This window comes from Sphaeramia orbicularis, chromosome 14, assembly GCF_902148855.1.
Source record: "Sphaeramia orbicularis chromosome 14, fSphaOr1.1, whole genome shotgun sequence".
NCBI lineage: Eukaryota > Metazoa > Chordata > Actinopteri > Kurtiformes > Apogonidae > Sphaeramia > Sphaeramia orbicularis.
This window is the reverse complement of record NC_043970.1, coordinates 28,813,145-28,838,791: the sequence shown is the minus strand read 5'-3', so window position 1 is coordinate 28,838,791 and position 25,647 is coordinate 28,813,145. Positions and strand designations below refer to the sequence as shown.

The window sequence follows — 25,647 nt, the reverse complement described above, 5'->3', positions numbered from 1 at the left end:
TCATTGATCAAACTCCATGGGTTTTACTGGTGAATTTATGTTGTAGACCAGGAGTGCCCAATCCTGGTCCTCGAGAGCTACTATCCTGCATGTTTTAGATGTTTCCCTCTTCCAACACACCTGATGGTCATTTTCAGGCTCCTGCAGAGCTTGATGATAGGCTTATCATTTGAATCAGGTGTGTTGGAAGAGGGATACATCTAAAACATGCAGGATAGTAGCTCTCGAGGACCAAGATTGGGCACCCCTGTTGTAGACGATGATGGTGTTTCAACGTTCACTACAGAGCCTCTGAATGTCCAAATGGGTCATATCTAATGACACTGAAAAGATGATAAACAGCATTTTACACCCATTGTTTACATGTATTGATAGGTTTAGGTTATCAACAGTTATTAAACATTTTACATCAGTAGATGATTTTGGTCATTGGTGGATGTTTGGGTCTTTATGGGTTGAGAGGTTGATTTCTCCGTTTTAACCCGTAAAGACTCAAATAGCCACCAGTGACCAAAATCATCTACTGATGTAAAATGTTTAATAACTGTTGATCCACTAATCCTATCAATACATGTAAATAATTGGTGTAAAATACAGTTTGTCATCTTTTCATGGTCGTCAGATATGACCCATTTGGATGTTCAGAGGCTATGTAGTTTCCGTGGAAACACCATCATCTTCTATAACATAGATTAACCAGTAAAACCCATGGAGTTAGATCAGTGACAGTAAATGGACATTCTTGTTTTTGAGTTCAATTATTGATATCTTTGCTGTAAAAGTCACTTTTTCTGCAGTTTTCTCTGTTTCTAATATAATAACCCTCAACTTTAATCTGAGCTTTTATGAACATCTATGTGATTAGTGAATTAATTATAGGAAAATACAAGATTTACACTGGAAAAAATGAAAAAATAAGGAGGATAATATGTAACAAATGGTGAAAATCACTTAATAAAGGTTAAATATTGAGGAAAAATTCATTTTCTCTGTATCCACTAAAGTAGCACTGTGTCTTTATGGGTTAAAATAGCTCATCCTCACAAAAAAAGGCACCTTTAGCAGTACTTGAAAGCATCATTAGAAAGCTTCAGAAGTCCTGAAGGCACCTGAAGGCATCAACACTCCGCATCCACCTGCTGATATTACTCAGCCTTCAGATGTTTACACATAGCTAAAAATTTGAAGACTATAAATCAAAACACACATTGACAAACCGAAAAACAAATTAATATGTGTTTTGTTTTGGGATTTTTTTGCCTTGGTTTCCAGCGTGTCTCGTGCAGCTTTCGTGTACATTACAGGATGTGACGTATAGTGGGTCTCGCGTCCCTCGTCGATCTCACCTCCAGCTCAGGGGGTGAGTTAATGTAACGGGCTGGACCTTTAAATATTGCTAAAAACCCGAATAGCTAAAAACCATCAGTTATTTAGACTTTTAGCGTAAAAATGGCCCAGCTGCAGGCCTGTTTGCAGCCTGACAACCCCCAGCGCCTGTTAATCGGATAGTGTGGAGGATTTTGAGCTCACCTAGCTAACGTTACGCAGCTGTCTGTAACCAAAGCTAGCTAACAGGCTATCTAGCGGCAGTTGGTCTTCTTGCCATATGATATTGACGCACATTGCACAGGGACACACTTAAGAAAACGGTGACTGAATCTGCAAAATAACCATCTTGAGCTGAAATGGACAAAGACGAAGCAGACCGGCTGATAGAGAAGGCGAAGCTGTGTTTACGGTCCGGACGGAAAGATCGGGCTCTGCAGCTGCTATATGAAGCCCAGAATATTTACCCCAGCACCAGGGCCAGAGGTAAAATTAGCTACGCACCTTCTGCAATGGCAGCCTGCCTACCCAACACCAGTCAACTACATAATGTGTGCAGGTTCATTCACTGTGCAGCATGTATTCTTTGATTTCAAGATGGATTTGATGATCACTAATGGGGTCAGGTGTAATCGCACTGTTTGCTCAGGCTGAAATTTAAGGGCTGCTAAAGCTCCCCTCCCCCTTACACTTCTTTCACTCTGTGCTATAATGTGTTTCTGTACAGTTGCCTTTAGTAGCTGCATTAGCTGAGCGATTAAGTTTTAATGAAATGCCTTTAGGCCATAAGGATGTTGTCATCTTACACCAGTTTGTCACTTGTTTTTCTCAGTTATGCAGAGATAAACAGGGTTAAAATGAAAACATACCTTAACTCATCATTGACCTGTGCACATAAATTAAATATGCATCAACAAAAAGAGCATAATGTCTTACTCAGCAAGACTCACTTCATCTAGAAACCCCACATCCTGAAAAAGATTTATCTCAGGCTGGCTCATTTGTGCATTAATAACACAGAATACATTATGTTAATAATGACAAATCAGTTTTGACCTATTTCAGCATATATTGAATACTGTAGTCCTGTTTTGTGGCTGATAATAGAGTCACTGATAAAGATTAGGTTAATTACGCATTCTTTAATTGGGAATCATTACAATAAAATCAGACTGATGAGCTTTTTCAGCTGTGTAGGCAAACAAAGTATGTTTGGTTTGCAATCTGACTGAAATGTTTGGGGAAAAAACACAAATAAGCCTGCAAATACACCTGTCATCATCATCATAACAATTATTATTATTATTATTATTACAGTGGTCTACACTTTTTTTTTTTAGAAATGATCTGCCCCAGAAATTAAAAGTGTGAAATTTTACATACTTTTATAACATGAATTGGGAAAACAAATGACAAAAGTGTTGATTAGCTGATGTTTTCAAAGTATATGATAAAGTGTTATAAAACATTCTATATTGGTTTATGTAGATTTATGATTTATACGATAGATTTATAAATCTTACACACTAGAAAGAACCTGAAAAGTGCATGTTCTGTAATGTGCAGACAGTGTTTAGAAGTAGATCTAGATCTAAAGTTTGCCTCAGAGCTAGTAGATAGTAGCTCTGAGACAAACTTTTTTTGTGTGTAATATTCATTCTCTCATTAATTCTCAGAATTCAAGAATTACTGTGAAAATTAGCCTGTATGGCTAAATCTGGCATATTTGCATGGAATTCCTAATGGTGATGATGTTTATTAATATGGGATCTCCCAGTATAAAAAAAAAAATCACATTCAGTGTATCTTGGAAAGTGCAGCTAACCAGCCTTTTTAACAGAATTTTTCTCTGTTAGTCACTTAGACCCAAATATTCTGAGGGCATTTTACTTGTAGACCAGTGTAATCCTTGTCCACATGTACCTTTCCATATTAATTCCACATTTATTAGTAATGTGTATTACCAGCAATATGTTATGGTATCACACCAGTCTAGAGAAGCCTTTGTCTGCTTCTGATTTTAATCCCTGAGCAATGATCAGAAGTTCATAAACAAATGGTTTCTACAAATATGGAGTACTTTACTGACCTCAGTCCCATTTAGTACCTTGGTAGTAATGTGGATAATAGTAATAATGATGATAATAAAGAACTTTCTTTCTATGTTGCCTTTCAAAATTAATTACAAGTTGCTTTATGGAATAAAATGCCACACTAATAAGTACAGCAGATTATAAGTAATTAAAACAAGATAAAGTGCACTAAAACGGCAAAGATAAAACAAAGCAAAGAAATAGGGTTAATAGGAACGTGATTAAATAATTATGCAAATCTGTACAAGTGCATATTTAAAGGCTTTTTAAAATGAGCCACTGTCTCTTCTGACCTGATATTGAGGGGGAGGTTGTTCCTCAGCGTTGGAGCTAGAACAGAAAAAGCACAATCCCCATTAGATTTCAATCTGAAACTTGGAACTTCCAAAAGCATATGGACTGTGAAGGTACCCTAACATCAGTACCAACCTCAATGATGATATTTTTATTTATTGTCCTCTATTATCCTTAATTGTCTTTGTATTGGTACTGTTCTTAAAATCTGGTTAATGTTAAATCTTGTCTCTATATGCCACTGGTGTCCAACACAAACATATCCTTCGCCAGCAGAAATGTACAGTATAGAAAATATGCACCTCATTCATTCTGAATTATTAGCTGACATATGATGTGTTCTTGCAGTGCTGATAGATGCCATACTTAGAAATGGAGGAAGTACAACTCCAGAAGCAAACCACGTTCCCCCACCGTCAGGCTGGAGAGACGAGGACTTTGGAAACAATGAAGCAACTAACGCAGGTGGTGACGATAAGAAGAGCTACACAGAGGAGCAACGCCAAGGTGTTCACAGGTACACACTGACTCCTCTATTTTCAGAAGCGTTTCGTACTTTCCAATGGATCAGCCTGGTCGGTGCTGTTATTTTTCGACATCGAACTGAGGCTGTGTTTAATAATTTATCTGGTGCTGGTCAGATTTTTTACATATATCTTTGCCTGCAGCAGTGTAGAGTGTAAAAAAAAAAAGTTGGCTTCCAGTTGCCAGATTTGACATAAAAATAAAATTAAAAACTAAAAATGTGCAATTAGACAGAGTAACACAAAAAAACAAAAAAACCTCATCTTTCTCATTTGTGTGGTATTCGCATGTACACATACAGCACTGTGCAAACACCCACGACCAGTTTTGCATTCTGTGTTTTTGCAGCATTGTAATGAGCATGTATATTTATTTTTAAGACATCTTATGAAAATCATACCAGAAAAGACAGGAAATATGTGCAAAGTGTAAAAAATACACAAAAACAGAACTAAATTGCTTCTACAGATGAAAATCAGTATCATCAGTAGTGTAGCCTCTTTTCCCATTACACAAAGTAGCACAAACGTTTAAGAAACACCAAAGGTTCATTGTAGTGTTCGGGTCACATTAGCACAAACACAAGTCACTCTAAATATCTCCCATTTTGGTCTCTATAACGATCTGTTAATATTGTTTATATAAATTCTGCATATTTAATCTGTACCTTAATCCTGAGAATGAGAAATTAACATCTATGGTCTTTGTATCCTAAAACGATGAACCTTATAGCGGCCTAAAACAAAAAGGCAACATTTGCTGTCAGACTGTTCTTGATGAATGTAGATTTAACATGAACTTTACCCTTAAGAAGTGGATGACTCTATATTTATTCTTGTTAGGCTTGGAAGTGTACTTCTCTTCTACTCTGGATGTCTGATCAATTGTGGTTTGATATTCCAGGATAAAGAATTGTAAGGACTTCTATGACATCCTTGGTGTTTCCAAAAATGCCAGTGAGGAAGATTTGAAGAAGGCGTATAGGAAGTTAGCCCTCAAGTTTCACCCAGACAAGAATTTTGCCCCAGGAGCAACTGATGCATTCAAAGGTAAAGAATTAGGTCTCTCAGCAAGCCTATGGTGATTTTACATCTTTATTTCCACTGCAGTGTATACAGGGTGTCCATAAAGTCTCTTTACAATTTAACAAATTTATTACAAAAGCAAATGAATGGACCAATCTGTGGCGATTATTACAAAATGAAAAGTAGATATTGAAGGTTTTTTTTGCCTCATTTAATACATCTTCATATAGGCACCATGTAGCATAGCCTCATCAATGGTGTCAATGGCATCAGTGATCTTTTACCTCAGGTTGTTGATGTCCCGTATCTTTGTTCGATATCTTTAAAGGGGTCATATTATGCTAAACCCACTTTTATTAGTCTTTGGTACATTTATTTGTGTATTTGGGGACCCTAATAGTTCATAAAGTTTGAATTTCAACCCTCCAGGTGCTGCAAAATTATCTTTATGTTCATTCCGGCAAAAATCTAGTGGATTTCTACAACCTGTTCCAATTCCTGCTTAATTTGTTATGTTTTATAACTAGTTATGTCACAACAAAAACACATACAAGGTCAAGACTTCTGACCAACATTTCTCTGAGTACGCCATAATTGTTTATCCACAGCAGTGGTTGTAGTAAAAACTGAAAATATGTCCAAACTTTGAGGCGATTATCTAAAATGTTCAGTTGTTGGTTGTATTAATGAACACAAGTGGCTGAATGGGACAGAAAGCACGGTCAACAACCTGGAGGGGGTGGGACGTGAAGTGGCTCATTTGGATTTAAAGAGCCAGCGTTTAAAACGACCTTTCTTGTGTCATTATTCAGAAATATTGTTGAAGATGGACCTGTGGAGTTAAATTAATGAAGAATTCAGACCCAAGCATAGCATTTACAGTTTATGTAGACCACAGGGAAATGTTTTAAAATGCATAATTCCATTTAAAAAAGCAAAATATCACTCCTTTAACATAACCCCATAGAAAGAAATCCAGAGGAGTGTTATCTAGTGAATGAGGTGTCCAGGGAATTGGACCCTTCCAATCCACCGGTCTGGAAATGTTTGATTTAGGAACCCACCAACATGCAGTCCCCAGTGTGGTGGTGCACCATCGACCTGGAAAATGATGGTTGGTTGAAGGTCATCCAGTTGTGGTGCCATATATTCAGTCAAAAGACCAAGGCAAACATTTGCAGTAATTGATCTCTCATTAAAAAAAAATGGACCAATGATTCGATTGCACATGATCCCATGATCTGATTAAAAACTTTCAACCACTGAGTACATAGAACAAATCTGATTAACATATCTCATCAATTGCGTTTGTAATACATTTATAAATTGGACGTCCTGCATATCCTCCAAATGTGACAAGTTTTCGCTCTCATCTCTGATCTCAATGCTCAGCCCTAAGGAAGTCAGAAGAAATGACTTTTTTTAGTTTGTTGAAATTTTGCGTCAGGACACTTTATAGTGCATAATCACACTTACAAAAGTTTTAAGTGAATCAACAATTTAACCCACGGTTTACTGAAAACGTGATGAATTTCTCCCTGCGGTGAAATTTTACATTATAAAGCAATTGAACACAGGCTGAAATATGGTGTTCCTGTGTGTGATTTTAAAAATAACTGCTGTTCAGCCTGAAACAAATATTATCTGTGAAGTTTGGATCCGAAATATGCTGTGTTTGCCATGATCACATTTTTTTCTATCCTCCCTCAACAGCAATAGGCAACGCATACGCCGTACTGAGCAACCCAGAGAAGAGGCAGCAGTACGATCAATATGGAGATCAATCCACAGCTACAAGTGCACCCCAACACTCCAGCCATGCCCGTCATGGACACTACCGAAGCTTCCACAGGGATTTTGAGGCTGACATCTCTCCTGAAGAACTCTTTAACATTTTTTTCGGAGGAAGGTTTCCCACAGGTACATAGCGTTCAGTTGGATGACCAATGTCCAGTAGGATTTCATGTTATGGCTGAAAAGATGAATTAGTGTAACTTTAGTTTCTTTTATTTATTTCATTCATAAGATCAAAGATGAGACAGAAAAACGAAATCTACTTTTACATGTAGACATATTGACCATATTACAAGAACAGTCATATTTTCTGCCCCTCTTTAACTAAATACTTGTACATTACAATAGTAATTTCAAACAGAATTGTAAAATCCACCTCTTAATACAATATCTTTCATCATTTACTGCTGCAATTTATCATTTGCAAAAATGTTTTTTAAAAAAATCAAACAATTTAATCTTTAATTTCTCATTTTCTGAACAGCCAAGCACTTTAGACAGATAAAACTGAACAAAGCAATTAAAATAAGCCTAGAGCATACACATAATAAAGTAAAATAACATTTTACATCATTTTAAACATACATATGAACTTAACAAGTTTTCACATATCAATACATAACGAATGATCACAAATAAATCCATAAATTTACAGTAAAAAGAAATGTGTGCACAAGAAATTTTACATTGTGTACATTTAGTTCAGGTCTGTCTGGTATTAGTAGTGCTGTCAGTCTGCTATTATTCTGATTAGTCAATTAGGAATAGGACATTGAAGCATGATGTGAAAGCTTAGATACTACAGAAGTGTGTCCTTTCTCCTTCCAGGAAACGTCCACGTGTACACTAACCAGGGATCCTCCTACTCGCAGTTCTATCAACCTCGTCGTCGACGTACTTATGAGAGGCGCGAGGAGGTGGTGGAGGACAACCAGAGTCAAGTCAGTGACTCACAGTTTCTATTTAAATACGCACAACACTATTATGACCTACTTCTGAAGTTATGTCATTATTTCATATCATTATTTAACTCAAGAGGCATTGATTAAGCATTAAAAATCATGCAGTTTGAGAGGTGCATTTTGTAATTCTTCACATTGCTGTTTTCCATAATGATTTGCCTGTCACTCATTTACTCTCCACATAACTAGAGTGCCTCTAATGGAGGATGGTGTTTTTTTCCCATCTAAAGTACTGTTTTTGCTTAGACATGCAGTGTACCATGCAGCCTACGTACAGTATTATATGCTGCCTCATCTGTGCTGATTTCATCTTCCCACAGAACACCTTCACCGCTCTCCTGCAGCTTCTTCCTGTGCTGGTGTTAATCCTCATATCAGTGTTTACTCAGATGATGGCCACTAACCCTCCCTACAGTCTCTTTTATAAACCGTAAGTCTGTTTCATAATCAGCCTGACGACAGTATTGACAAGTTCCCAGGTCTTATCATGTTTACTATCATGGTATCAGCGGATAAATTAATATTCTGTATTTCAGGGCCATGGGGCTGGTGGTGTCCAGGGAAACACAGCACATGGGTGTGCCATATTATGTGGATAAAAGTTTTGAGAAGGAGTATCGTGGAGCTGCACTGGATGAGCTGGAAAAAACCATAGAAAGTGACTATATTGAACACCTGCAGAGCAGCTGCTGGAAGGAAAAACAGCAAAGTAAGCAAGAAAGGGAAAGCCTCTTATAGTTCATATACTGTAGCTGGATGATAGTGGTAAATCTTCATTTTTAAAATATTTTTTTGTCATAATAAGTAAATATGCCAGTTTGATCAAGAAACTGTAGGTGTCTATAAATATTTGATTGATATATATTTTTGTATTAATTTTTTACACATGTTGACTCTTCCTAATGAAGAAGAAAACCTATTTATGGGCTTTAAACACTAAAATTTCTTCAGGTTTTTAACATACTCATGTAATACTTTGTCATTAGGGCTTGGAATCTCAGGGTACGTCACAATACGGTATGATACGCGATACATGGCTTACGATAACATCTCCATAGGGCAATACTGTGATTATTGATATATTGCACTTAATAACCTACAATGTATCTTGTGCTTATAGGGGTGTATATGTGGAGGTGCACTCCGTAACTGCCGTAACTACCGTAGTTGGCATAAACTGAAAGTGAAACTTAACACACTTTGAACGTGCGACTCCCAGCTTCTATGCCTCTGTTGTGTGCCAGAGCTTACACGAAATTTTCACAAATTCTAACCTATATCCACTGGGCCCCCTCCACTGCTCTGTGGGCCCCCGGGAATACTGGGCCCCATGAATTTGTCATGTTTACCCCCCTTTTTACGGCACCCCAGCGTGATATACAACACTGTTTTATGAGATCAGTCTCATTTTAAAGTCATTCAGAAAACATGACATCCCATGTCTCTCAAGTGTGCATGTTTGTTGTGACACCCGTTTATCATATTTTTATAAGACAGTTCTTAGTTCTTGCATACTGCAAAGTCCTTCTCCAGCTTTGTCCCATCCACACTATAAAAGCCAAAGTGAGTCCACACTTATTAAACAATGCTGGAGCCTCTTTCAATTTAACTTCACTGCTCAAGTATTGGCACCGTTGTTTGTATTTTTCTTCTTCTGTGACTTCGACCCGATTTTCAGTCACTCGCACAAGGAGCACCCCCTGGATGACATGTAAAACAGTGACTCAACTCACTGAAATATTAGTTGGTTAGTTACTTAGAGTTTATTTCAAATATGCAACCAAAGTTATCATACTTAAGTCCTTAGGAATAAAATGGAATGCAAGAAAACATGAAAAACTTACACGTATACACGAAAACAAAATATGATTTCATTTGCATATTTAAAAATATGACAAGTATTCAGTGTTTTTTTATGTCATGTTACGTATGTTTATGTCAATGGAGACAAATATCACAGTCCTACAGAATGATCATAGTAGACTCATATGATTGTGATTGTGACGGCCCTGCGTGTAAACAGACGTTTAGGTCCTAGCACTGTTCAGATCATCTGTTTTAGCTGTAAACGTCTAATATAAATACCTGATGTATAGCTTTATGTGTCATTCTGTTCTGTTTTGCAGAATCAGACTTGGCAAACCTCGGGCAGCTGTACCGAGATGAGCGGTTAAAACAGAAGGCAGAGTCGATGAGGCTGGACAACTGTGAGAAACTGCATCGACTGATCGGGCGTCAAAGAGGCAAATGAGGACAGTTTGAGAGGAGGAAACATTTCTTTGCAGACTCATCTTAAAACTAGACAATAATACCGTTTATTAGAGTGCATAGTCTATTCAATCTGGCCAATTTTGAAAGAAATCTTTTTTTGGGTACGGTGCAGTGGGAGACAATGCCACTGGAAACAATGTGCCTTCTCTCCTCTTGAATGATAGAAAATAGAGTTGCATGTTGGCTGCCAGCGCCTTCTGCGGTGGTAGCGGCATGGTACCAACTCGTTGTGGCAGTGTTGTACAACGTCTCAGAGCCTTTAAACTTTCTTATAGAAACGGCACGACGTGGGGATTCCCTTCGGGGGTTATGAAGGTAGTTGTATGTTCACACATTTGTTCAGGATTTGTGCTTCAGCTGTATTTATTTTCTCAACAGTTTTTGCGTCCTTGCTGAAATTTGAGTTTATTTATTTAAGAGTTAATAGAGTGAATGTCACTTGAACATCTTGACTCCTGTTTCCTGTAGGAAATTGTGAAAAACAGTGACTTAAATTACACTGTAGTCTTCTAACTAAAGCTTCTGTGAGAAGACAGAGGAGCTTATATTTATTGTGTAAACAGACAAATCAGGCATAAAACAGATCTGTAACACTTATACTGTGGTTTTTCCAGCTCTATTGCAATAGGAGGAGGAGGAATTGTACTTAAAATAGTTGCATTCTACTGATAAATGTACTCCGGTTATACTTGCCAAAATGAAGCGCTGTCCTTCATGCTTCCCGCTTCCCTTGCCCTCCATGTGCACATATATGTTCTTTGCACTGGTCAGGAGACATGAACTGTTACTAACAGCTTCAGCTGCAGACACTGTACAGTATGGTATCTAGAAAATGTGTTGTGAGGCCAAGTCCTCAGGAGGGAATTTTGGTTTCTGATAAGGAAGAGGTCCACTTCAACCAAAAAGCCCGTTCACAGTTCTTCTCCGTTTGTGTTACACCTGATGGATATTGGAGAATTGTGTGTGAGCGATGTCTGTAATGGGATAAATTCACATGCAATACTTTCTGTCCCTGAACCCTGCACACCGTTTGTGATTATCTGCTCGGAAAAAAAAAAAAAAAGATTTTCAGCCCAGATTTTTTAGACGTTTTATAAATCCTGCACACTTACTTTATATGGTTGTATTATAAAGCAGACTGTTTCCATGGAAAACCTAATCAAAAAAAAAAAAGATGTGATGATTTTTAATTATGTTTGGAATAGAACTAACTTTCCCCCACGGCTTGTAACAGAATCCAGACTTTTGCTTGTCAAATCAAGTCATTATAGAATGATGATTTGGAGTATTTTAACCCTGTCAGACCCTGATGTTTGTTTTCATGTGCACTAAGACTGCCAAACTGCCTTAGCTGTTCTCAATGTGAAACTTTCAGGTTCATCTAAGCACTTTTTAGTTGAAGTTAATTTAATCCTGTTACACATCGTTACTGTTGCATGCATCCCCAGTGAGAGGCCTGAGTGTTTTTATCTCTGTACTTATTTTTAGGGCAAACACATCTTCGTTACTGCTAACACTAGATGTCGATAAGAATATTCAGGACCACATGCAGACGTGTAAAAAAAAAAAAAAAAAAAAAAAAACTTTACTGTGACACTCACAAATCAGGTTTTGGTATCATTCATAACGTGAGCCACAAAGCACTGCGGAATTCAGTTTTCAGCCAAAAACACTAGAGAATTAAAGATGTTACAAGAATACATTTGTCTGATTTATGTGTTTGTTTCTATTGATCATTCCTGTACATACAGATAACACAGGTTTGTACGTTGTTATTGAATATTTTTATAAAAATGGCACTGGATATTATCAGGTATAAATTTAGATACACAATAAGGTAAAAACTAATACTAAATCCCAATATGTGTCATGCTAAATAGCAAACTGATGAAATGATGAAACTTCAATACTTTCCAACATTTTTCCTTGTGATAAACATGAAACTTCAGTGTCCTGAATTTCACAAAAGCAAGACTTTATTTAAAAAAAAAAAAAGAAAAAAGGCAAAGATATGAAATGCCAACTATTCACACTTGCAAATGAATATCAAAACATTTTCACTGACTTGTGCACAACTCAATAACAGAACGTTGCTTCTGACTGGGCAGTTCAAACACAGCGAGGTTAGAGTTAGAAAAGGAAAGAGGATGAACAAGAGGACTTCAACAGCAGTAAATAACTATAGCAGTAACAAAACTACTTGTGTTTTGGTATTAATACATACTATGAAACGGAAGAAGCATTTTTAGTGCCCTCTAGTTAGTTTTATTGTTGACATTGTAAGGTTTAAAGATCATAACACAGATTAATACAGACGAGCTGAACCGTGACATTTGCTTAAAACACTGAAAATTAGTAAGAAAATGTATATAAGTACTGTTTCACAGGAAGCGTATCCATGGTAAAAATCAATTCAGCACAAACAAAATATCAACACAATTAAAAATAATTAAAAAAAAAACAAAAAAAAAACATTTTTTTCATCCACAGTGAAAATGTTGTCTGAAATTATTATGTGAGCCTGCATATTTCATTTCTGGGGCTTAGGGTATTTAAAAATAAGAAATGAATCACAATCTTTGGCCTGCAGTTTAACAAATTATCGCTGCTTCTTTCCATACTCGTCTTCATTAGTACAACCTGACATATGTTATAGCAGGCTTAGTTTGCAGCTATGTCTATGACAGGTTTAACCTAGTCGTTTCAATGCCCCTTTGTAATGTGGGATTATACTGTATGTAATCCTTGTCTGTGCAGCTGTCTGAAATGAGCTTCTACACATTACAGTCTACCCACTTAATCTAGAGTGCACTGCACATTAACGCTCATTGTATTTAAAGTGTGCATCCATGCAGCTGACAGAGACTGAAAAGTATTTCACAGTTCACTTCAACTTCAGGACGCTGTCAACTAAAATCTTCCGAGGCTCATTTCTTCATCTTGAGGTCGGCTTCCATGGCACAACGGCGCCCCCTAGTGCCCCCATCCTATAGTGAAACAGAAGACGAGGCCAGAAGACAAAGTTTTTAAGTCACTGGACGCTCTGAGTATATGTTCAAATTCTGGTTTCTAAGAGTAGCTGGAGAAATTAATACTGACAGTTAGATTTGTAGAGAAAAGGAAAGGATAACGAAGGTTTCTGAGGCTGTAGAAAGTTGTACTTACAAAAAGAGAAAGAAGAAAGGCAGGAGAGGACATGGAGACAGTGTCCTGTGAGAGCAAAATGATGCACATCAGAGCTGGGACTCAGAAGTGAACGGAAAGAAGTTTAAAAGATTAAGTGTCATAAACTGATTAGAGGGAAATATATACTGTATGTAAATAAGACCAATGGATAACAAAGGGTTTTTTGATGATCCAGCTTTACAGGGAGCAGACTTTTAGATGTTTAAGGTCAGACCATGAAGCTTTAAATTAATTTTCAACCTTTCAGATGGGATTACTAGTGGTTTTATTTATTAATTAATAATAATAATAATAATAATAATAATAATAATAATAATAATAATAGTAATAACCCCCATTGTGCATCTCCCTACCCCCATTGTTTTTTTCACATCTGCTGTCTGCCTAATGTTCACGCTGTCCCCCAATTCACTTCAAATCCATGAAAAAATTCCAGCATGTGTCCACGTGTACTGTGTGAAATTTGTATGATGTCTTATATTTGTGCTTTGCATTATCTTCTTTTCTTCACTGCAATTTTTGAAGAAAAGGGTTTGCAGCAGTGCTCTAGTAGGTGCAGCGGCCCGATGTCCCTAATCATCGAACTCAATTTCATTTGATGTACTTTGTACTGTCAAATGACAATAATGGCAATTCTAATTCTAATTCTTCTAATAATAATAATAATAATAATAATAATAATCAGTTTGCAAAATGACTCTCAAGACTCTTCTAAATTCCCTATTTTACACCTTCTTGGCTACTTTACTCCTTGATGCCTGATTGCAACCTGAGAGCCATGTTGAAGGATGTCACAGTTCGCTCAACATTGCACATAGAACACCAAGGATCAAGGACTGAGGTGGCCAGAGGAGCTATAAGGAGTTACCGCTTTGTGGAAGTCTTATTTAAGTCTTTTCAGCATTTGGTCCGAATTATACAAACCACAGACGGAGCAAGACTGTAAAAAAGTTGTATGTTATTTATATGTGATCAAAAAATATGACATCCCTACATTGCCTACTGACACATTTATGCCACGCTGCCATTTGAATTACAAGTAAATCTTAAATTTACTTGCCTAAAATGTAGTGGTACATTGTTGTAAAATAACAGATACAATAACAGATATCGATGTCTTAAAAAAGATAGTTAAAAGGTGAGGATGTTTCATTTTGTGATGTGATATCCATCAGAAAATGCAAAGACAGTCAATAACTTATGTTAAAACTGAAGCAATTCAATATGGCTACTTTAAACAGAACATGTTTGCCATTTTTTTTGCCCTCTTATTTTTGCAATGATCTCTTTTAATTTTTACTTAGTACCTAATAAATACATTAAAACTGGTTCAAGGTAGAAGGTAAGATGCAGACATCAGAGGCCAAACAGTGAAGAGCTTAGCTTCAACTCAACTTTAACAAGATTCATTTTTGATCATTTATGGTTTTGAGGGGTTTTTTTCTTCAAATTTCACAGCCATCTGTAAATCGGTCGACACATTAAATACTGTCCTTGAAATGAATGAAAACTAGTGGTTCTCTGAAAGGTAGAAAAGCAACATAGAAACAGGGATACTGTGAGAAATCACTAACAGGAAAGTACATCGACCTCAGAGATAATGGGCTAAAACGCTTAGAACCTCTGGTACGATCCTTTGACCCAGCAGAATCAGATTTATTACAGAGAATGAGAGTAAAAGGACAATACCGGTGGTTCTGTATGTTTTCCCCCATTATCTACAAACACTGTCTGTGCTTTTCATTATTGCCTTCCATTTCCAAAGCATACCATTAATTTCAAGATGAATTTCCTGTCTTCTAATGAACTTTTTTAATGTTTGAGATAAATAATAGCCACATTCACCAAGATCATCTGCCATATTTAAATCTAAATCTGATGGGATGCTTTGTAAAATGGCCACTGATCTTAACTACGACTGTCTTCTACCTTTAAGTCAGACTGTTTTCTCACCCTTGTCTCTTCTTCTGAACTCTGCTTTTGTCAAAACTCTAGTGAAGCACCTTGTCAGTAGAGTCCTGTTTGCGTGTGTTCTCACGGCCCCTCAGGCTCTTGGCGCTGATACCAGACTCAGATGTCTCCATGATGAGCTGGGTTGCGAGAAACTGCTGGACCTGCTCCAGGACGTCGCGCTGCATCTCCAGGGCCATGTGGTAAACGTCATGATCGAGGCTGTTGTACATGACCGCATTCTGAAACATCAACATGATGTCCCGCTGGAACTCAGCTGTGGTCCGTATCAATCCGGTCTCAATGTTCTTCTTTATCGTGGCCAAGTCCATGGGCCTGTAAATCCACAGTGCACACATGGTTTTAAGAGAGTAGACTTCATGTCAGAAAATCCACGGTGGTGTGTAGTATGAAAAACATGTCCACACTACATACAGTTGCGGAAAAAATTATTAGACCACCCTTGTTTTCTTCAATTTCTTGTTCATTTTAATGCCTGGTACAACTAAAGGCACATTTGTTTGGACAAATAAAATGGTAACAACTAAAATACCTCATAAGAGTTTAATTTAAGAGGTGATATCTGGACATTTTCCTTGTTTTCTTGATAATAACCAAAATCTCTTAAGTTCTTACATCAATAGCTACGGCATTGTACTGCTAAAAACAGTGCTTTTAGGCATTCCATGTTTTCTTTTCTGTCTGTTTTAGTCACATGATAAACAAAGGAGTTAGTACTAGATTGCATAACCACTGTTTTTGAAGACTTTTGATGGTCTAATAATTTTTTCAGCGACTGTATATTCTTCTGGCCATACCTGTGCACAATACTGTGGTATCCAGGTGCAATTTCATCGGTTACTGGCTGCAGGAAGACATTTGCATACCTACAACAGATACACAATAATAACATTTGTTTTAGTAATGCTTAAGATAATTCAAGAACTATATAAGATATCTAAGGTTCAGCATCACCATGGATGTTCACATTCTAACCTGTGATTGGCTGCTGCTCGCCACACCAGCATAATGGCTTTCTTCCAGATCTTTTGTGCTTGTAAAGCTTCCTGATCTTCACTGCACATAGAGCTGCACAAGTCAGTGAGAAAAAATGTACATGAAGGCGGACAACAGTGAAGATGGCGTGTGTTTGTTGCCAACATAAAGCACCTTGAAACCACAATGAATCACACGGTAGAGTGACAAAACCGTAAACCAGAATTTCACAGATCCATCCAAAGTTCACCAGGGAAAATGTATAAATCTGTACTCTCAGTTGTAAAAATTCACTCTTATATTTGCACTGATTGATTTACAATTTTGCAGGTTTGCAACACCTACCAGCTTTTGTAACTTTGATGAACTTGAAAAAACATTTCCAGATTTTGAGAATTTACAGAAGTTAAAGGATCAATAGCTCATAAGCTAAACATTGTTACAACAGAAACAATACCTCTTTCAAACTGTGTACAGCGTTTCGAAAAAGGAAAGAAGGAAAATCAAGTTCCCTATGAACACTGATTCTGTCCAGGAAAATCACAAATGAAAATCAAATCACTATTTGTTAAGTTGTTACTTTTGTAACAACTGCCATTGGTCACCAGTCTGTCCTGTGATAGCTGAGACAGACTCCTGCACCTCTGTGACCCTTCAAAAAGTCAGCAAAATGAATGAATGAATGTTGATAAGAATAGGAACATAGTCCTTAAGAAAACAGATGAGAAGTAGCAGTTTCACTGTGGCTGAGAACCACCATTTTTTTCTGAGTAGCACAAAGAGAGATGCTGTTTATTTGAGTAATATCAGGAGTACATTTTACTGTTGATAAAGTGAGACCATCTAACTAATGTGTTTTAACATTTGGCTTATGAGTTATGGATCCCAGAAAGCTGCAAACATGGCTCCAACTTCACCAAATTAACAAACTTATGGGCAAAGCATACGAGTACAAAGAGCAAAGGTTATAAATATACACATGGCTGTTTTTATCCCAGCTGAACCTGGGATGACTGAATTCATATATTCTCAGGAAAAACACGTTCCATAGGGAAAACTACTTTGTATGTATTCAGTACAAATTGCGACATCCTTCTCCTGCTGTGAGTGTGAATGTGTTGCACTCACAACTGAGATGAGGCAGGGCTGCTGGGGATGGAGTCTGCAGCTGTGTTGAGTTGCAGAGACGAGGACGCCGTGTGGAGGCTGTATCCATCCTCACTCTCGCTGGCCGCAGGTTCTAACTCCGTCTCTCCATCTGGCTCGGACAGAAATGCCTCAGCTCCATCCTCCTCCTCCACTTTTACTCCACACACTCCTGGCCCGTTGACCTCAATGTTCACTTGAGTCCGGGAGGCATTTCCCCCTCCCCCTACATGTGATACCTCCTTTGCTTTCATCTCCTGCAAAGTTGGAGACAGACACAGAAGGATTCAAAGGCAGCTTACAGTGCAGGGATACTGTGGAGCTACGCACACTGCATTTCAGTACAATTACAAGCATCATGTTCGCTCTGTCCTCATTGGGTGCTATACCTTGAGATGCCTTTCTGTCAGTGGCCTATCTTCTAATACTGAGTCTGCCGAGATAGCAAAGATGAATAACAACAAAGAAATGGTTACGCAAAATGCATAGTTGCATGCAAACTGCATGTTGTGACGCAAGTGAATAGTATTATTTACATATGGATGCACATACCTCCATGTGGTTTATCAGGTCTCTGCTGTGCCCACTTCTCACTCTCACTTTTTATGGTAACATTCGTTGACATTTGGCTTTCCCGCTGCACCTGGTCTCTAGTGTCCCTCACTGCCTCGGACTGTGGACGTGGGTGGCAGTGGTCCAAACTTGAGTTGCAGGAGGATAAGGAGGTGGGAGAAAGGCCCCTTAGTCCTACAGGGAATGCTGCAAGGCAGTTATCTCGACTATTGCACAGTGAGGAAAGTGGAGCTGAAGTCCCACCATGTACTTCTAACCCTTCTGTATTTCCCACCAGGCTAGTCTGATGAGAGGAAGACTGTGGGTCTCCAGGGGCCACTGTGGGATGAGATTCATGGGGCTGAAAAGGCCCAGCTTCCCAGTCACCAGCCAGAGCATGACCATTCTCCTCACAAAGTGACAGAGCAGCCTCCACTGCAGCTGCATCCAACGCCTCCGCTGTCTCATCAGCCTGTAGAAGAATATTTCAATAATACACTCAGCACTCAAATAATAACATCAAATATTTAATGAACTACAAACCTTCATATTCTGTCACATCCTATATTCATGCTTGTTTTAGAATTTGCTGTCAAGTGATCATTGTGGAAATACGTGATACTGGTCACCTTGTCTTCAATGATGGCTATGATGTCCCCCACTGTCTTTAAGTCCAGTTCGTCTCCCATGTAGGACACAGTCACGTCTTCTTCACTGAGCTCTGACATCTTATCTCCGGCTGAGATGGTCGGACATCCAGGGGGCATAGATGGCACCATCACATCACGCTCTATATACATAGAAAAGAACAGGATGTTATGTCTTTCAAAATTCCTTTTCATAATTATTTATTCACACGCACATTGGATTAAAGTGAATCTTCCTGTTTTTGTGTAAATTTTCAGATCCTAACTCAGTTTTGTGCCACTTCAGTGACTTTGCTCTTTAAAGAATACATTAAGGCTGTAGAATCTCATAACCATGAACTAAAATGTAATAGCAGCCAGTACCCAGAGAACTACACATATCACAAATCAGCACATTTTCTGTGAATAGCTTTATATAAAATGATCACATGGAACTGTCTATTATGGATAAGTATTACTATAAAGTGTACAGTCACAGAAAAAATTATTAGACCATCAAAAGTCATCAAAAACAATGGTTATGCAATCAAGTACTAACTCCTGTGTGTATCATGTGACTAAAACAGACAGAAAAGAAAACATGGAATGCCTAAAAGTACTGTTTTTGACAGTACAATGCCGTAGCTATTGATGCAAGAACTTAAGTGATTTTGGTTATTATAAAAAAAAAACAAAAAAAAAAACATAGAAAATGGCTAGATATCAGCTCATGAATTAAACTCTTCTGAGCTATTTTTGTTGTTATCATTATATTTGTCCAAACAAATGTACCTTTAGTTGTACCAGGCATTAAAATGACCAAGAAATTGAAGAAAACAAGGGTGGTCTAATAATTTTTTCCACGACTGTATAATTTGTGATACAATAAAAGTATTAATATAGAGTAATTTGCAAAGTGAAATGATTTTTTTCAAAATATCACATGCTGTCTATAGTCTTATTGTACAGTCTTATAATCCATGTACATATATTATACTAAGCTGTCATTCTATTTTTGTGCTCAAGTAAATATGGGTTAAAATACATTTTAAGCTAAAGTGTCATCAAATAAGGATTTAAGCAATCTCTGCCAAAAACTTCATCTATGGCTAGAATATTAGGTGACAAAAAGAACAACTGGATGTCTGGATGGTTCAGTTTCACAGACCTGCACATCCTGAGACGTTCGTGTCCACAGTGGCTGGTGTGGTGGCAGAGACAGGAACACTGGACCCAGAGTCTGCATTGACCATAAAACCTAACGGGGCTGAAAACTGAGTGGGGCCAGCCTCCAGTAGACGAGACAGCATTGGTGCACCTGTCATACAAGCATTCAAACACATTAACACACTAAGTAAAGCAGAACTTTGAAGTTACAGGAGTTATGAGTAGGCTACTAGTTACTGCAAATCACAAGAGCATTTTATATAGAATGCATAGTTGGGAATTTCAAGTAAAAGCAGATGAAATTAGTGAATTACGACTATTTTATCAACATGGTTGTTTTTTGATGGTGTACAGTTTACAATGTGATGAAACCTTATGATAAAATCATAATCATTTACGGCACAACCCAAATGTCATTTATGGTTATAAAACATCAAAAGGCCGACACTGATTTGCAATGACGAAAAAAAAGTTTGGAAAGGTGAGAAATGGAGCAAGACCTGCAGTATTTAAATAGACTCTAGACCAGGGGTGTTGAAGTAATTTTAGTTGAGGGGCCACATTTAGCCCAATATGATCTCAAGTGGGTCAGACCAGTGAAACAATAACATAATAACCAATAAATGATGTCCACTACAAACTTCTCTTTATGTTTTAGAGTGAAAAAAGTAAAATTACATTGTGAAAATGTTTACATCTACAAACTATCATTTAAAAATTGTGAATAACATGAACCTAATATTTCTTAAGAAAAATAAGTGCAATTTTAACAGTACTATCCCTCAGTTTATCATTTACACACGTTTATTACAATTTACAGATAACAGTGGATCTACAAATACACAAACATTTAGTTAAAGGCAGAATATTGATAAAATTGCACTTATTCTCTAAATACATTTCCAATTTCTCATATTTGTTCATGGGATTCGCATTTGTGTGAAAGGATAGTTTGTAAATGTAAAGAATCTCATGTAATTTTCCTTTTTTACACCAAAATGAACAGAAAAATTTGGGGTTGTCATTATTCATAGGTTATTATAATACTATTTTACTGATGCGACCCATTTAAGATCAAATTAGGCTTTATGTGACCCCTGAAATACAATGATTTTGACACTTTTGAATGTTAATATCTATATTAAGTCTATATTTTTGTATTTCAAAAATTCATCCCACAGGCTGGATTGGACCCCTTGGCGGGCCGAGTTTGGCCAACGGGCCGTACATTTGACACCCCTTCTCTAGACTTAAAGCGCTAAAATTAAGATAGATATTTTTTCAGAATGCTAAATATTAAAACTTTCCTTTTAAATGTTACTGAAATCAGTTTGCAGACAATTTTCATTTTCACTCATATGAAGCAGCTCTCAGTCTACGCCAGGGATTCCTTATCATTGACTCCACCCCCCCCCACCCCCCAATGACAATACCCTGTGGCGAGGGCCGAGGGTGAAAATGGTTGAAGTATGAGCACCTGTAGAGACAGGTAGGCTAGGTGAGGTTCCTGATCCTGTCATGTGACCAGCAGAGAGGTCACCTTCCCCAATCTGGAATAAAAACACACAGGAACATGTTAACTTCTATTTTCCATTTGCAGTCTTTATATTATTTCTGTTCAAGAAAGAGGTCAAAAATCAGAAAACCTGGAAATGCTGATTCATACACAGTAATATACTGCTGTCTGTCAATATGTTTCTACACTCAATAACAACACAACAACAGATGACAGTAAAATGCCTGCCAGTCTGTTAAGCATACCAGTCTGGAATTTGCAGGCAAGATAGTGCCTTTCTTCAGTAACTCGGACAGGAGTGGAGATGGCGGAGGCGTAGCCTTCTGATTCAACAGCTTCTTTTGTGTGGAGTCGTCCAGGAGTGTCCCGTGGTTGATGTCTTCGTTAGCTCCGGGAGATTCAGCCAAAGGTATTAACCTGGCTGATCCTGAAGCCTGGTGACAGACGCAAGTAAACAGAAGGGCTGTGGGTGGAGGTGCTTTATGTTACAGTACCATACCAATCCAAAAATACTTCAAATGATCAACCTCTAAACAGCTCTGTTAACAGTCAGGATAGATCCTGTGGAAGATCATTAATCAAGTCACTGTTGGTCTACATAGTTGTTAAAATACTGTGAGGCATTAAATCTATAAAAGTCAACATTAATACATTATATATTAATCAAGTCTTTTCTATCTAACAGGAAGCCATGGCCATAGCCTGAGGTTTGGTTTAGTTGACTTTTTTCTGTAATTTTATATGTTAATATAAAACATTAATAGTTATACATTAATCAAACCCTTTCCATCAGGTAGATATGGCCATAGCCCAAGGTTTGGTTGAGATTTCTTTTCTTATTCAAGGATAACTTGGCATAAACTGGCTGATCTGCAAAAAACTTGAGAAGAAAACTTTGATCTGAACAAAAACACAAGTTTTAAAAATTTTTTGGATGTCCTATGTGATGATATGGTTACCGAAAAGCAATGCAGGCCTCTGACTTACATTTTTTGTAGATGCAAGATCCAGTGTCAAGCATTCGAGTGAGTCACCTGGTGAGAACTCCTGGCTTGGGGAACCACAGCCGGTGGGCGAATGCATGGTGACGCCTGGCACTCGCTTAGGAGTGCTCTTCGCCACCTGTCTGGCTGAAAGAGTGAGACAGCATACAGAGAATGTTGTCATATTTTTTACTCAAACAAAAACTATGTGTTGTTTTTCAAGAAGAATTCATCCTTTTAATTCTGTCATGAACATAATTTTTACTCAAAAATCCTTTAAATGTTAATGTCTTCTCCCAAACTGCTCAGTTTAAAGGGAACTAGTACCCTGATATGCTGCATCTGTGCTCTTTCTTTTTATCTCTGCTTCTTCTTCTTCCTGTTTCTTCTTTCTGGAAGACAAAAGTGGAACAATCAACCATATCTAACATTAAAACTACATGTTGTGAACAGAAAAAACATGTCACCATTGCTTAAAGACATCCAACAGACAGGTTGTTTCTTACTGAAGAATTTCTTCCCATAAATCTTCTAGCTTGGAATCTAAGTGGCCCGCTTGGATCAGTTCAGCCTCCCTCTTCAGCTTCCTATGGAAACAAAAATCCAAACCTCTTATCACTTTCACATCTATGTTTTTGTGTTCATGCTGTTGAAAATGATATGTCCTTACCTGTGCTTCTCCTGTGTTTCTTTGATCAACTTTTTTAGTTCTTCAATCCTCTCAGCTGTGAGCCTGCGGACTATCAGGTCCTCCACTGTCTCCACAACCTCTCCTTTCTCACCACGTTTCCGCCTACGGAAACAAGCATAATTCACATTCTGAGCACTGTGGTGTTTTATATACTCCCAGTTCATTTACCAAACAATATACTGCATGATTGCAATTCTACAATTATTAAATTCAGAACTTACTTGGGAGCTTCTGTTGTTTCCAACAGCTCAGAATATTTTGAGGCACAGTGCTGTGAAAGTGGCCAAAAGAGCAATGAAGGAAAACAAAATGATTAAATATAACAAAGCAAAAGCAATAAAGATGATCATGAATTCAGCTTGTGTATGTAGTGAGCTCTGAATGTGTCATACCTTTTGGGAGAACCAGTCAGGTGGTCTACCAGCTTCTGCAAATGGTTTGATGGCTCGACTGACAGAGACCCTGTAAAAGTTTAAGTCATTTCAGGATGAAAAATCCAAAGTGACCTCCTCTTCCTTGTGTAACTGCTATAAACAATTTTGATCTTTTTAGATTTAATGCTATATACTGAAGTTCAATGTGATGTAAAATCAGGTTAACTGTTCATGCAGTTTAATACGGCTGATTTAACATTATGTAAAAAGCACACATGCAGAAAGAGGCTGTTCCTGCTTGTCCAGCTCCAACTAAGGAAACGGGGCATCATTCTACTTTTATTTTGGCAGAGAAAATACATGTCATTAATGTTGTTATTACAAACTTAAGTACTCAGTACAGCAGTTGCATTAACACATGAACACATATGTTCTTGGCGACAGTCTCTTAAAAACAAATATCTAATGAATATTCAAAATAAAATGACTACATGGAGAAGGATATTTTCAGCAATATTTCACATTATCTGTTAAATGCATTTCTGCATAATTATGAAACAGATTAGTCATCATACATTCATAACTGAGTCATGAATATTCTCTGCTGATGTTTGGCATTATGGTTGCCTGTAATGCATACAGTATGCATTACATAAAAGACAGGGAAACATCCTCCTCTTTGTAGGAATCACAAAGTTGTACCCATGTATACTTAGACAAATTAAACTTATGTGTATATTGAAAGGTGAGAGTAAACTACAGCTGGAGGGGGAACACTGCTAAAAAAGCCATTGTGTCTGATAGTATCATATCTTTAATAAGACAAAAAATGAAAGAATGTGTTAACCTTAAACTAACATGTAGTGGATCTATCACCTTCAAAGTGACTATTTAAGACTACACAACTACAGATAAAAAAAAAAACACATACACTTAGAATATCAATATTAATTTGAGAGAAAGCAAATAAACACAATACCAGTTCTGATCTCCACTCTTCATGACAGATGTGGCCAAACACAACTTCTCCCTGACTGACCATGGCTCCGTTGGTCCAACAACCACAAGCTTGTGTTCTGTAAATGTGGAAAAATACAGACAAATGATACATAATGTAAGATATTAATGCAAGATACCCCTCAAGCCTTGTCTCAGGCCTTGACTGTTTTCTTAATGACTTGAGCTTGTCTTTGTAAGCAGTTCCCTCAGAACAGAGAGCTGTCAGGACTCAGCCCACATAAAGCGTGTCTTACTGATAATTAGGAAGCAGCACTAGTGTAAACAAAGCTGTCAAGTCGTGATGACACTCATCAGATCCTCAGACTCTCCTGCGGGGAGCGGACGCAGCCGTGCAGGAAGTTGTTAGTAACATTAAAACAGCACGATATAGTGGCTGCTAACGGATAGCATGTCATGACATTTGCTATGTACCGACGTTACTCACTTCCAATCCCACTCGCCATCTTCCTGTCATCCAGATCTCCCATACATCATGGCAGATAGAAATCCAGCACTAATGCTGGCGAGATATGTGCACGGTGACTAAATGAAATGATGGTTATTCACATCAAAAGCATTTCAGTATTTTTCTGTCTAACGTTAGCTAGCACACTGAATCTCCGTCGTCCTTTAAAGTCAGTCTTGGGTGTATTAGCTATTGCAAAATTAAAGATTAACGCTAACTGGCTAGCCCAAACGATACAGGTCTTTCTCAGTAAATTGACGATTAATTTCGCGAAGACGTCTGAAGAAAAGCCTTTCCTTCAGCTGACATGCAAAAGAGACATTTTAGCTAACTGTAGTCACTAACGTCATTTATCACTTTGGCTAACTCATGTTCATACACGCCCACCACAGGAGAATGGTACAACCCTGCTCACAATCCGAAAAATACTGACAAACCACTGGGCTTCGACCAACACTACTAGATTATTATTATTATTATTACTGCAATGAACCATCAAATACTTTGAAAACATCTGACTAACTGGTCAGTATTGACAATATTAAAGTTAGCTACAGGTAGCCAACGTTCTGTCATTAATCAGATAAGCTAAGCTAATTCGTTTATTTATTACATTAGAATACATTTATAACATGGATGATATAACTGAGCTCATAAAACAGTATTTATAACGATTTTAGCTGCTTATGGGAAACTAAGACAGAG

At 37.6% G+C, this 25,647-nt stretch overlaps 2 protein-coding genes across 5 annotated transcripts; one reads left to right on the top strand and one right to left on the bottom strand.

Moving 5' to 3' along the window:
• Positions 1 to 1,319: 1,319 nt before the first annotated feature.
• Positions 1,320 to 11,392, top strand: dnajc18 (DnaJ (Hsp40) homolog, subfamily C, member 18). The gene is made up of 8 exons (XM_030153682.1): positions 1,320 to 1,812; positions 4,062 to 4,230; positions 5,142 to 5,287; positions 6,977 to 7,183; positions 7,886 to 7,998; positions 8,340 to 8,449; positions 8,556 to 8,728; positions 10,146 to 11,392. Exons 1-8 carry the CDS (start codon positions 1,686 to 1,688, stop codon positions 10,268 to 10,270), a joined length of 1,170 nt encoding a protein of 389 aa, XP_030009542.1. The 5' UTR covers positions 1,320 to 1,685; the 3' UTR covers positions 10,271 to 11,392.
• An 854-nt stretch (positions 11,393 to 12,246) lies between these two features.
• On the bottom strand, positions 12,247 to 25,355 carry brd8a (bromodomain containing 8a). 4 transcript variants are annotated; one of them, XM_030153679.1, is made up of 20 exons: positions 24,922 to 25,354; positions 24,457 to 24,553; positions 23,496 to 23,565; positions 23,325 to 23,374; positions 23,083 to 23,205; positions 22,919 to 22,999; positions 22,740 to 22,804; positions 22,417 to 22,559; positions 21,675 to 21,863; positions 21,391 to 21,463; positions 19,915 to 20,064; positions 18,750 to 18,910; positions 18,121 to 18,592; positions 17,958 to 18,001; positions 17,551 to 17,825; positions 16,423 to 16,515; positions 16,245 to 16,313; positions 15,480 to 15,762; positions 13,456 to 13,500; positions 12,247 to 13,277 (listed from the first exon to the last, which is right to left on the bottom strand). In XM_030153679.1, the coding sequence occupies exons 1-20, from the start codon at positions 24,962 to 24,964 to the stop codon at positions 13,218 to 13,220; spliced, it is 2,586 nt and encodes an 861-aa protein (XP_030009539.1). In that variant the 5' UTR covers positions 24,965 to 25,354; the 3' UTR covers positions 12,247 to 13,217. The 4 variants fall into 4 exon arrangements, 3 of the variants coding, with proteins under 3 accessions (XP_030009539.1, XP_030009540.1, XP_030009541.1); XR_003937234.1 differs by having other exon boundaries at positions 13,209 to 13,277; positions 15,430 to 15,762; XM_030153680.1 differs by lacking the exon at positions 13,456 to 13,500 and having other exon boundaries at positions 24,922 to 25,355.
• Positions 25,356 to 25,647: the final 292 nt, after the last annotated feature.

Coding starts and splice junctions, on each gene's coding strand:
- dnajc18 (XM_030153682.1), top strand. CDS start 1,686: ATGGACAAAGACGAAGCAGACCGGCTGATAGAGAAGGCGAAGCTGTGT. Junction 1,813..4,061: donor CCCCAGCACCAGGGCCAGAG/GTAAAATTAGCT, acceptor GTGTTCTTGCAG/TGCTGATAGATGCCATACTT. Junction 8,729..10,145: donor CTGGAAGGAAAAACAGCAAA/GTAAGCAAGAAA, acceptor TCTGTTTTGCAG/AATCAGACTTGGCAAACCTC.
- brd8a (XM_030153679.1), bottom strand. CDS start 24,964: ATGGGAGATCTGGATGACAGGAAGATGGCGAGTGGGATTGGAA. Junction 24,554..24,921: donor GATGGCGAGTGGGATTGGAA/GTGAGTAACGTC, acceptor CCACATTTACAG/AACACAAGCTTGTGGTTGTT. Junction 17,826..17,957: donor TGACAGAAAGGCATCTCAAG/GTATAGCACCCA, acceptor CCAACTTTGCAG/GAGATGAAAGCAAAGGAGGT.